The sequence below is a fragment of the Microcebus murinus genome, chromosome 1 (assembly GCF_040939455.1).
Source record: "Microcebus murinus isolate Inina chromosome 1, M.murinus_Inina_mat1.0, whole genome shotgun sequence".
Taxonomy (NCBI): Eukaryota; Metazoa; Chordata; class Mammalia; order Primates; family Cheirogaleidae; genus Microcebus; species Microcebus murinus.
Genome location: NC_134104.1, coordinates 43,338,253 through 43,351,358, shown reverse-complemented (window position 1 = coordinate 43,351,358; position 13,106 = coordinate 43,338,253). Strand labels below are relative to the sequence as shown.

At 37.1% G+C, this 13,106-nt stretch overlaps 1 protein-coding gene across 1 annotated transcript in view; it reads right to left on the bottom strand.

Moving 5' to 3' along the window:
- Nucleotides 1-13,106, bottom strand: part of CRYBG3 (crystallin beta-gamma domain containing 3) — a 106,998-nt gene that overhangs the window by 74,980 nt on the left and 18,912 nt on the right. Inside the window, exon 2 of the mRNA XM_012766976.2 lies at nt 9,714-9,780. Within this exon, the coding sequence (XP_012622430.2) occupies nt 9,714-9,780 (67 nt within the window). The remainder of the gene's footprint in view (nt 1-9,713; nt 9,781-13,106) is intronic.

The window sequence follows — 13,106 nt, the reverse complement described above, 5'->3', positions numbered from 1 at the left end:
TTTTGAAGTATGCTTACTATGGCATGGGTGTGGCTGCAGAGCATTAGAGCACAGAGGCCAGAGAAAGAGGTTGATAAAATGACCAATGAGGAGTGGAGGGTGAGGAATAACAGTCATAAACGATTGGGTTCTCTAAAGTGGGCCAAAATTTGAGTAGCTAAGCCAAAAATGGATATGAGAAACACAGAAAAGTGAAAATTAGGGCTTTTGGGAAGAGGGGAAGGAAGTGCAACAAACTATTTAGATGTCAAACATGTTGAAATTTTGGTCCATTGGTGACACATAAGTTGAGATGTCTGGTAAACAGTCAGAAGCACAGTTGAAGAATGTAATTTGGCAACACACGGTGGGTGTAGAGGAACAAAGTACCAATGAAAGATCCCTAGGGTAAAAAAATTTAAAAGCTAGCAGAAAGGACAGAAGAAATCAGTGAAAGAGACAGACAAGGCAAAAATCAGACCAGGTTATTCCCTCCAGAATACTGGTCTCAAAGGCAAAGAAAAAAGAACACTTCCAAGACAGACGGGATTAAAGAATGTCAAGTGCCATTGTAAGCTCCAGAAAGATGAGGCTTATCCACCTCACTGGTCTTCAAAAACATCAGGCACACTCCTACCTCGGAAATTTTGCATTTACTCTTCTCTCTGCTTAGAATGTTCTTCCCCCAGATAGCTAGATGACTTACTCCCCCCACCTCCTCCATACCTTTACTTAAAAACCATCTCCTCATTGAAAGTTCCCTCATCACTATCTAAAATAGCAAACCCCTCCACTCTAAAACCGTCTATTCTCCTTCTCTGTTTTATCATTATCCTTGTACTTACTAGTAAACACACATACACACCCCACACAAACCACAAACCTACACACTTATAACATTTAATATCTGTTTCTTCTTTTAGAACATAAAATTCAAAGGGGCAGAGCTTTTTGTACCTTTATTGCAGTCTTTGTTAGATTAATAACTAAAGAACTGAGGACTATGGAAAAGGCCTATGAATGCAGGAAAAAAATATTTATAACAGTCCAGGGATTTATAAGCCCAGTCCCAAACTCAAAGGGTTAAGCAGTTGGTAGTGGCAAGGAAATAGGAATGGTCGTAAATAGAAAGGAACCCTTTTGAGAGATCTTTAACTAGAAAGAAGTAAAGACAAAAGACAACCTTTTAAGTTCCAAGACAGAACTGGGTTCCTATTCCAATTTTGTATACCAGCTGTGTATTTGTTGCAAAGGGAGTGACTACTGTATAAGGGAGATAGATGACAGGTTCCAGAAGGAAAGGCAGAAGATAAAGAGGCCAGCATAATCTATAATACTTCTATTAATAATAAAGGGAAGGTATTAGCTTTGGAGAAAACTAGGTACATTTCCTCTTCCAAGTAAAGTGGGAAAAAGTGTAGCCAAACCCTGATAATTCTATAAGTGAAGACAGTAAGTAAGGTCCCACAAGTGGCTCTCAGGTCAATAAGTAGATAGAGGACTCATCTATCAAGCTGAAGGGGAGACACAGAGGGAAGCTAGTTTGGGTTCCCAAACTAGAGAAGAAGTGGAAGAGTGTTTCTGAGGAATGCAACCCCAAATCAGCAATGGGCTAAAACCAGGTGACCCAGGTAGCAGTTAGGGTCAATGTAAATGTTAAAGCATAAATTCAATAAATAATGAACACCAAGACATTATTCTATTAATAGGTATTTAGAAGCAACAGTAAAAAATACACCAAAATCTTTGTTTTCATAGAATCTACATTCTAGTGATATAAGAACACTGTTTGGAAGGTCTAATCAGCATTATTTAGTCACCTCCTCAAGAGGCCTATAGGAGATGGCAGGGGCTATACCAATGTGGTGACTAGCACAGTGAACAAGGTCAAGTTTTAGAGAATTTTGTCCTACTCCCTTAAGGAGTAGAGCTGCTAAGTGCCATGTGTATGCTCCCCAGGGCCCAAGAACAGTTGCCAGTGCCCACCACAACCAGCAACCGCAACCCCAGCAAAGTCACACCACTGCCTCTACAAACATATGCAGTATAGGCCACTGAGGCACTCACAGTTGTTGATTTCCAGCAAAGAAATCATATGGAGACTACACTAGATGCCCACACAGAACCAAAACACCCTAACCAACTTACACTATAGATCACATCTACAAGAAAAAGTCCCTATGAAAGCTACTCCATGAATTTAGAAGAGATGACTGTTCTACCAGGTATGCAGACATCAATATATGCACACAGTAACATGAAAAAGCAAGGAAACATGACACTTCCAAAGGGACACAATAATTCTTTAGTAACACGGCCCAAACAAAAGGAAATCTATGAAATGATTGAAAAGGAATTCAAAATAATAATCTCAAGAAAATTCAGCAAGTTACAAGATAATATAGATAATTCAATGAAATCAGAAAAACAATTCATGATATGAATGAGAAACTCAAAGAGATACTGATATAAAAAAGAACCAAACAAAAGTCTTGGAGCTGAAAATTTCACTGGATAAAATTAAAAATATAATTGAGAGCTTCAGCAACAGAGTAGACCAAGCAGAAGAAAAGATTCTGAACTTGAAGCCAGGCCTTTTGAAGTAGGCCAGTCAAAAGAAAAAAAAGAAAGAAAGAAGTAACGAACACCCATGGAACTATAGGACATTATTAAGGGAACAAATGTAAGTATTTTGGGAGTTCCAGAAGGAGAAAAGATGGATAAAAGCATAGAAACCATATTTAATGAATTAATAGCTGAAAACTTCCCAAGTCTTGTAACAAATATGGACATTAAGATCAAGCTTAAGGGTACCCAAATAGATTCAACTCAGATCTTTTCTGAGGTGCATTATAGTCAAACTGTCAGAAGTCAAAGACAAAGAGAGAATTGTAAAAATAGCAAGAGAAAAGTATCAAGTCACATATAAGAGAATCCTCATCAGATTAATAGCGGATACCACAGCTGAAACCTTAAAGGCCAGAGGAGAGTGAGACGATATATTCAAAGTGTTTAAACTAAAACAACTCTCAGACAACAATGTTATACCCAGCAAAGTTATCCCTTAGAAATGAAGGAGAAAGTCAGTCTTCCCAGACAGAAATAAACTAAGAGAACTCTTCACCACTAGACAGACCTTCAAGAAATGCTGACAGTACCTATATCTGGAACCAAAAGGACAATAAATGCCAGCAAGAAAATGCAAAAGTATAAAACTCACTGACAGAGAGCAGATACACAAAATGGGAAAATAATCAAACTTTATCACAACAGAAAACCTCCAAAGAAAGATAAAATATAAGAGAGGAAGAAGGGAACAAAGGATATACAAAACAACCAGGAAACAATAAACAAAATGACAGGAGTTGAGTCTTTAGAGGTAAGTAATAATTATGAGGGAAATGCAAATTAAAACCACAATGAGATATCATCTCACCCAAGTTATATTGGCTACTATCAAAAAGACAAAAAATAACAAATGCTAGTGGGGATGTGGAGAAAAAGGAACTCTTATACACTATTAGTGTGAATGTAAATTGGTATAACCATTACAGAAAACAGTATGGAGCTTCCTCAAAAACCTAAAAGTGAAACTACCGTATGATCCATGAATCCTACTACTAGGTATATATCTAAAGGAAATAAATGAGTATGTCAAAGAGATATCTGCACTCCCATGTTTATTGCAGCACTATGCACAATAGCCAAGATATGGAATCACCCTAAGTGTCCATTAACAGATGAATAAAGAAAATGTGACATATATCTATACACAATACAATTCTACTTAGACATAAAAAAGAATGAAACCCTAGAGGATATTATGTTAAGTGAAACAAGCCAGGCACAGAAAAATAAATACTGCGTGTTCTTACTCATGTGTGGAAGCTAAAAAAGTTGATCTCATAGAAGTAGAGAATACAATAGTAGTTACCAGAGACTGGTAAGGGTGGGAGAAAGGGGATGAGGAGAGATTGGTTAATGGATACAAAATTATAGCTGGATAGGAAGAATAAGTTCTAATGTTCTATAGCATTTTAGGGTGACTATAGTTAATAAAATTTATTGTGTATTTTAAAATACTTAGAAGAGACGATTTTGAATGTTCCTAACAAAAAGAAATAAGTTTGAGGAGATGGATATACTAATTATCCCGACTGGATCATTGCATATACATGTATCAATTATCACTCTGTATCACATAAATAAGGACAATTATTATGCATAAATTTAAAAAAAGTTTTTTAAGTGTGAGTGGAAACCAGGGAAGGGTCAGGTGGCTCTACTGTCTCTAGCACCTGGTTTGGTCCTCCTTTCTTTCCCAGGTGCTGGCTCCATTGTTCATAACAAGGACAAGCCTTGAGAACATCCTGATTCCCCACCCCACCGGGTTCCTTAGCACCCTCAACTCCAACGACCTCCCCTTCCACTCTGCCTGCCCCTTTGGCTAACCCTGGCCTTTGTCTTTGCTCAAATTGCCTCTGACTCTGAATTTCAGGAATTTGCCAGTGTTCACATCTGATCATCTTTGCAGCTCCTCTACCTTATTGTCCCAGGTGTAACCATCACACCAGTTGTCCCGCCTCATCATACCTTCTGTCCTCTGATTCTTACTGTCCCTCTCAGCTTCCAAAAATGTTCCTATCTTCTCCATCCAGCTCTCAAATATGGCCAATAATCTCAAAGCTTCTTTCTCTGATCCTTGGTCATCTCCACCCAAAAAACTCCAGTTTATCTTTACCACATAGGTGAATGAGTCTTGCTTTAGAAATCTGTGGGTGTATGCAGAGCTATGCAGATTCAGGCTGCCAGTAATACATGGTTTACAGCCTCAGTCTATAAACAGATTCCCCAGACTGGATATCAGTCTGTAGCCTTCCCCTATCCACAATGATAGGTTAGTTACCCAGAAGATAATTAGTGAAAAAAATGGAGAAGGAAATAGCCACAGGTAGGAATTGAAAATTTTTAAAAAGGAGAGTAATATTTGGAAGACCAAGTGTTTCAACTGATTAAACAGAATAAGAATTAATGGGCTGGGCACAGTGGCTCACGTCTATAATCCCAGCACTTTGGAAGGCTGAGGTGGAACAATTACTGGAGGCCAAGAGTTTGAAACCAGCTAAGCAAGAGAAAGATCCCCATCTCTACAAAAAATAGAAAAATTAGCTGGGCATGGTGATGTAAGGCTGTAGTTCCAGCTACTTGGGAAGCTGAGGCAGGAGGACTGCTTGAGCCTATGACTTTGAGATTCCAGTGAGCTGTGATGATGCCATGGCAGTCTAGCCTGGACCCTGTCTCAAAAAAAAAAAAAAAAAAAAAAGAATAAGAATTAAGGAAAGGCCACTAAATGTGGTCAGCAAGAGGTCACTGGTGACCTCGAATGCATTGGTTTCATGGAATGGCTTTCATTCATTCAATGACTACATATTCAGCAACCATGACATGTGTGCCAGGCACAGTATTAGGCTTACCATGTTGGTGGGAACTAGAAAAGAAACAAGAGTCAGATCAGAAAGCATTAAGAATTGAACAGTTCTTAATGTAGACTGTCATAAGAAATTTTGGGGTAAAAGGAGTAAAGTGGAATGAAAGACTGAAAGGAAAGGAAATCAGACCCACAAAAAGAAAAAAAAAACACATTGTGTTTAATATTATATATTAAGAGAGAAACACATAGAACAGAGGCAAATGGGAAGAAGTTAGTCAAGATGGAAAAATGGAAGCAGCGAAAGCCAGGCACAAGAGAAGGCAGGAAATAAGGACACCAACACTGTTGGTATAGGGCTGAGGCTGGGGTGGGGGCTTGACGGAGTTGAGCCTTGGAAGGAAGAAAGGGATGGATATTCCTCTGAAATACATAAAAGGGAGCAGGGCATAATGACATCTCTTCCCTCTTCCCTCTCTTTTAAATAAAAATGAATGTGAATGCAGCAAGAGTCTAAGGCAGCAAGACAATGGTAGAATGTGGACTAAATATCTGGAAGCTTCTCCAGCTAGATATAAAAACCGAATATAAACAAAATACATATTCCACTAGAAGATCAGATCCAAGCATTAGAAGTAGCTCCAATGTTAGCAAAATAGCAACACTTATGTAGCACATAAGTGGGATTTTAAGAATCAATAATTGAATGATGTTAAGAGAATATAAAATGTAGTTTCTAATTTTAAAATAGAATTAATTTTTGTAGCTCAAACTTGCCTTATAATCAACAATTTTTGTCATCTTGGTTTGGTATCTCAAGGTCAAAAAAGACAACATATATAAGGCCATATTTATTATACTTAAATCTGTTATAATTCAGACTTGAAAATGCTACATATTTTTTTCCTTATCACAAAAGACATAAAATTCAGGTAAACAAGATAGAAGCATGGTGAGAAATGTCAAATTGCACTAAAATGCTGCTTCAAGAAACTCTCCATTACAAATAAAACAAATGGCATTGCTGTATGCCACTGGCTAAATGAAAAATTTTCAATTGAGACTGTTCAAAATAGCAAGATAATAAATGTTATTGCTAACCATTTTTTTTAAAGGCATGGGGCTGACTGTTGACATTACCAAAGTACACATTTGTTTTGATGCCTGGTAGCAGCCACCCCTGAACAACTGGGTCTGCATGGCTAGGTTGAAGGAATTCTTCCAGTAGTTTCCAGAAGATTGGCCAAAGAAAAAAATAGTTACATGGGCCAAAATGCTCAGGCTACCCCGGAGAGAGCACCAGAGTGTCTATGTATAAGTAACCCTATAGCCTTAAACATAAGAAAAACAATCTCATGACTGTGAGTGATTTTTACTTAGGGTCCCAGATTCCCAAATGAAATTATCCTGGGCACCCAAAACTAAGATATTAAGAATGAACAGAAAAGGCTGTTAGCAAGACCAAGACATTAAAAATGGATAGGAAAGATTGTTAGCATGGAGGCCCAGAAGTCCGATTTCTAATCAAAAGTTTGTTTAGTTTATTACATGTCAAACAAGAAGCAGTACAATTAATCAAAGTATGCACCTAAACTATCAACACAGTTTTAGCATCTTCATGGTAGCTTGTTTGTGCCAGCAGCAAAGAAACCTGGGGAGCAAACGGCAATGAAATCGTGAAAGGCATTTTCCACAGCTTGTTGAGAATTGAATATTTTTCCTTGCAATAAGTGGTCTAAAGCCAGTTAGAGGTGGTAGTCATTTGGTCCAAGTTCTGGTGAATATGGTGGATGACAGTTTCCAAGTTCAGCCTCTGTAGTTTGAGCAGCATTGTTTGTGTGACATGTGGTCAAGTGTTGTCTTGCAAGAGGATTGGCCTGTCTCTACTGACCAATCTCAGCTGCTTTATCACAAGTATCCTCATTATTTCGTCCAGTTGGTTGCAACAGACATCTGCTATAATCGACTGACCAGGCTTCATGAAGCTATATTGTATAATACCAGCAATGGACCACCAAACTGACACCATTAGTTGTTTCTGATGATTACTCGGTTTTGGACCGTATTTGGGTAGTTCACCATTATCCAACCATTGTGCCGAATGCTTGTGATTGTCAAAAAGAATCGATTTTTCATAACATTAACAATATGGTATAGAAATGGTTTGCCTTTATGCCACAATAGCAAAGAAAGACAAGCTTCGAGACGATTTATCTTCTGATGCTCGCTTAATTCACGTGTTACCCATCTATCCAGCTTCTTTACCTTGCCTACTTATTTCAAATGGTCTCATCTTATTAAAATAGTAATGGCAAACCTTGCTGCTAATTCATGCATTGGTCGAAATGGATTTGTTTCCACTATAGCTTTCAGCTCATCATTATCCACCTCAGTCTCAGGTTGCCCACATGGCTCATTTTCAAGATTAAAATCACTAGAATGGCACTTCTCCAAAAAATTAACATACTGTTTGTTCATTAGCCACAACCTTCCCAAACACTTCATTGATATTTTGAGCTGTCTGGGATGCACTGCTTCCACCATGGAACTCATATTCAAAAATAACATGAATTTTTGACTTATGCATGGTTTCACAAAAATTGCTCTAAAAATTTTGTGAAAGATAATCACAAGCCAAACCATGTGTTTGAAAGACTGAGAATGTACCTTCACAATAAACATAAAACAAGAGTGTCAAGGTGAAATGTCAGAGATGTCAACACTGTCAAACTTAGTACTTAAGGAAATTGGACATTTCATACTTAATAAACTAATATAGTTACTGAATCCACAAAGATGTGACTTTCTAGAGAAAATCTCTAGAAAACAGGACTGTTGTAAATAAGAAGGTGAACTTATCCAAATTTGAAGACTGAAGTTTTTTTTGTTTTGTTTTGTTTTTAGTGAAAGTATAGCTGAAACAGTACACCAGCAGATAGAGGCTGAATAGGGAAACAAGTAGAGACCAGCAGAAAAGAAGGGAGCAAGGGAAGCAGAAAGGCTTGGGGAAGGTCAACAATGAGTTAAAAGGCAATGAAGGATTGAGAGATGGAATGACAAAATGTGTTAACCAAGGAAACTTCCAAGTTTGAGATCTCAGAAGTAACGGCCTTCCTGAGAAACAACACGAGGGCAAAGTTTCATATGTAGCATTAGAAGTGAAAATCTTGAGTAACTTGAGCAACTCAAGGCAAGCAAAAACTGAAGAAGAGCAGGGAGTTACAGAGCCCATACGATGGTAAATCAGCAGGCCAGCTAACAATTGGCTGCAGAAGAAAAGTAGGTGAGAGATACTATAAAACTATCCGTAGCAGAATTTAGAAGCCAAATTGACAAAGGAAAGGGAAGCAAGGCGGTGCTGATCTTTTTTCTCTCAATAAAGTAAATATTTATATGTTTTACTATGACAGGAAAGGCCGGAAAAAAGAATGAAAACAACTTTATCTTTACCATATTTAATGCACTCGGACTTTATATAGTTTTATAAAATGTCAAACATCAGTAATGAAGAATTCTGATGATATTTTTGGTCTTTCCACTGACCAAGTTAATATATTCTGAAATCCCTGGAAAGTACAAACTTTCTCCTTGACTGGTTGTCACAAATCATGTTACAAGAAAGCAGTGGGACAAAAAGCCACGACTATGGGACAGCTACCAAAACATGATCACATACCCAGAAACTGGAAACTTCAAATTTCTAGAAAAGCACTTATGAATAAAAAAAGAGGTTGCAAGGTTTAGTGATTTTCAAGGATTTTCAACTACTCATGGATATTTCTCTAGGTAGGTGTATAGCTTATATATTTTATGTGCTTGTCCTGTAGAAACCAAGGACAGTTTATACGTGAGCTGACCAAACATATCCGACACGTAGCAAGGACATGTAGGAACATGCTATTAACCTCTATCCCCCTCCAAGTACTATTACCTGCCTATAGCATTTCAGAAAACATGACATAAATCCCTGAACTTCCTAGGGAAAAAAGACTGTGGAGGTCATGTGATCCAATTTACAAATTGGAAAACTAGGGCACAAAGAAGTTAAATGCCTCAGCTGAAGACCACACAACTGGTCAGTGGCAGAGCCTAGAACTCTGCACACTCTCTTCTCAGGGCCCTTCTCCCCTGTCACCCCCTTCCCATTTCATGACGCAAGTGTCCCACAGAGCTGGGCTGGATTTCCACATAAAGTAATAATATGGTGTTCATTTTAAAATGTAAAATAAGATGATAGACTCTAAAAGGAAAAATGAACAGGAATTAAAAATATCTGCTTGACATAAATAATAATTGAAAACTGTACCTTTACTGCTTCTGATGAAAGTGCATTTTCCTTTTTCTGACTTGTGCTCATGGGTTCATTTTCAACACTGAAAAATAAAAACCACAGTTTCTTCTGAAATTAAAATAGTATTACTAAACTCGTACAGTTTCCATAAACAAAAAATTGAAAGGCCCATTGTCAGCAATGTCCAAAGATTCATATACAAAATGTTATACTAAAAGAATATATTGATTTGAATCTCTAAACTTGAAAAACACATTCAAAAATGCTCATCCAGGCTTTAGAAATTTTTGTGAGTTCATTATGCTTCATATTTTCTCATACTGATAATCAACATCACAGTAATGACACATATGAATAAAGAAGCACCAATGTATGCCTATCATAACCTTGGAAAGTGCTAGCACTCTAAGATTTTATTTATATTAAAGCTCTACACAGCTTGATCTTTTTTTAATGCCTATGCTGAGTGTTATTTGGAATAGAACACATTTCTATTCAGCAAATCATTATAAGCACATAAGTTCATCTAGTAAATTCTGGGAATACTCAAAAATAGATGCATGCTTAGCTATCCCCAAGATTGTTCCAGATGGCACCTTAAAAATCAGATTTCTAGATAGTGACTTTTAATTGTCTTTTGTCTGGAATACCTTCACAGGTGCCTTATGAGATGTCATCATAAACTACTTTGCTAATCAGCATGTATGCATTTTAGATCTCAATATTTATCTCTGCTTTTATACATTATCTCATTTTCATACTTTCACAACCTGAGACACATTGAAGTAGCTCCACTCTAAAGATGTCTCCCCACTGCCAAAGACTGTGCTTCGCCTTAAGAATATAAAAATGAGTAGGTCTGGGTCTTCACGAAACTCGGTCTAGTTGTAGAAACCGATACAGAAACTTTTTTTTAATTGTTTTTTTTTTTTATTTCAGCATATTATGGGGGTACAAGTGTTAAAGTTACGTATATTGCCCAGGCTCCCCTTCCCCCTCGAGTAAGAGCTTCAAGCATGTCCATCCCCCAAACGTTGCACATCTTACTCGTTGTGTTGTATATACCCATCCCTTCCTCCCCCCTCCCACTTGCCCGACACCCAATAAATGTTATTCCTATATGTCCACTTAGGTGTTGATCTGTTAATACCAATTTGCTAGTGAGTACATATGGTGCTGGTTTTTCCATTCTTGAGATATTACTAAGTGATACACAAACTTTTAACAATACAGTTTGGTAAGAGCTATAACTGCTGAATGAACAAAATACTGTGGAGCATAGAAGAAATAAGGAACAACTGATTTTGCCTACTCAGTAAAGTGCCCTCAAAAGAGGGACAAAGGCAGAGAGTAATAGAGAATATGGCATTTTCGCAAAACCACGTTTTGTTTGTTTTTAACATAAGTTTGGAGCATAGAACTTGTGACAGGCAGAGGTAATCCTGCAAGAGATGAGAATGAGACCAGAGGTTAGTGTGTGCCAGTCTAAGTAGAACTGGTCTGACCCATTACAGAATTTGATCCTTGTCTCACATGCAGTGGGAAAAGCCTTCAAAGACTTCAAGCAGGGGACAAATGTAAGCAGGAAGGTGACTGAGAGTGGACGAGATGGTGGGATCCTGCTCACTGGTAGTGGAGGGACCATAAAGGAGGAAATGCCTATAGCTCAGATCAGGGGAAGGCCATCCCAAAGCAGATGGAAAGAGAGGATAGGATTTATGCTACTTAGATTTTGTATCCATAAGATCCAGTGCCATTATTTGGAGTATCCGGGCAGGAACAGAAGATAGGTCATATACACTTGGAAAAGACAATGGATTAAAATGTAATTAAGTCCCAGACTCTATGTAGGAACATATGGACCAATGAGACAGGCCAGACCCCTAAAGCTTTTAACTGTCAATAGGAAAAGCAAGTATGTAAAACATAAATAAATAAATGTGAGCTGTGTGCTAAACACATGAATAATTCTACAGGAAAAATCAGAGGAAAAAAGTAAAAAACAATATTATAGAATTATAACCCATACACACACACACACACACACACACACACACACACACACATATATATATATATATATATATAAAAATAAGAATGTCTCAGTGGTTGCTAGTTTAAAAATGAGTAGGTTCTTATCTTTTTTTATTATTTTACTAGTCTTATCTCTTGCCACATGATTGTTTACAACTAATTTTTTTAAATTAAATGTGAATTGACACTGGTCTATTTAAAGTTCAAATCAACAAAAACAGACTTGCAAAATACATGTAAAAATAGCACATTACAACGCTTTGGGGTATAATTAAGAACACTACTGATCTTGACAATTTCATAAGTAAATTCTCTAACTATAATCTATTTTGAATAACCTACCTAAAAACTATGTAAACATTCAACCACCATTTAGACTCTTTGTAGAATCTTGCTTCAGGATTCCCAAAAATTCTACTTAATTTAGAGTGTTTACAAAGCTTTCTATAAACATACTGCCTGAGACTGTAAATGAAAATGGTAAAATGGTAAAAGCTCTGCAGAAAATGCAGCTCTGAGTTCATGGGATTAAGGCAGAACTCGGTCTTTTCAAGTAGCTGCAATTACTTCCAAGTACACTACAAACACACACAAAAATTCCAGAAAAACATAGCAGTAAATCAGCACATAAGTATTGAACAAACAATAAAAGAACTGAAAGCTAAAATCACAAAAAGGAATATTATTTGACACTTAAAACCCTGGAATTTATTTCCCATATTTAAGTTCCATGATTCTTATTTGCTAAATCAAAATTTTAAAATGTGTTGAGTTTTAAAGCAAATAGCACATTTTAAACTTTTGGTTTAGCGATAAAAATCATTGCTTTAGTTAATGATTTTAACACTTCTTTTCTACATCATTAGAATCCCTTCTTGTATCATTAGAATTGCTCTGCTTCCATCCATTTTTCCCATGGTTGTCAAAGTGAGAGATAATATCATCATGACATTCTTGGGTTCAAAAATCCTTCAACAAATCTCTGTCAGTTGAAGAATAAAATGAAGAGTCCTTAGCATAAATATAGAGAGTTATTCATGACCTGGATCCGGATACACCTGTCACATGAAACCACTTAATATTGCTAAACTATGCCAAGTTCACAGTCTAGCAAACCACTTTCTTCCCCTGCCTGCAACATCCTTCTCTACCTGACTCTTAATCCTTTACCCACCGAGTTCCAGTTTTGCTTATATATTTTTGTGCTCCTACTGCACTCAGTAATACCTCTCCTACATTTATTTACTGCTCCTTACTGTAACGGCTGGTTGTCCATTTGCCCAACTTAAATATGAACTTCAGAAAATATGAAATTCAGAAAATATATTATTCATGTCTATATTCCAGAGCCTAGCACTGTGTCTGGTACAGTAA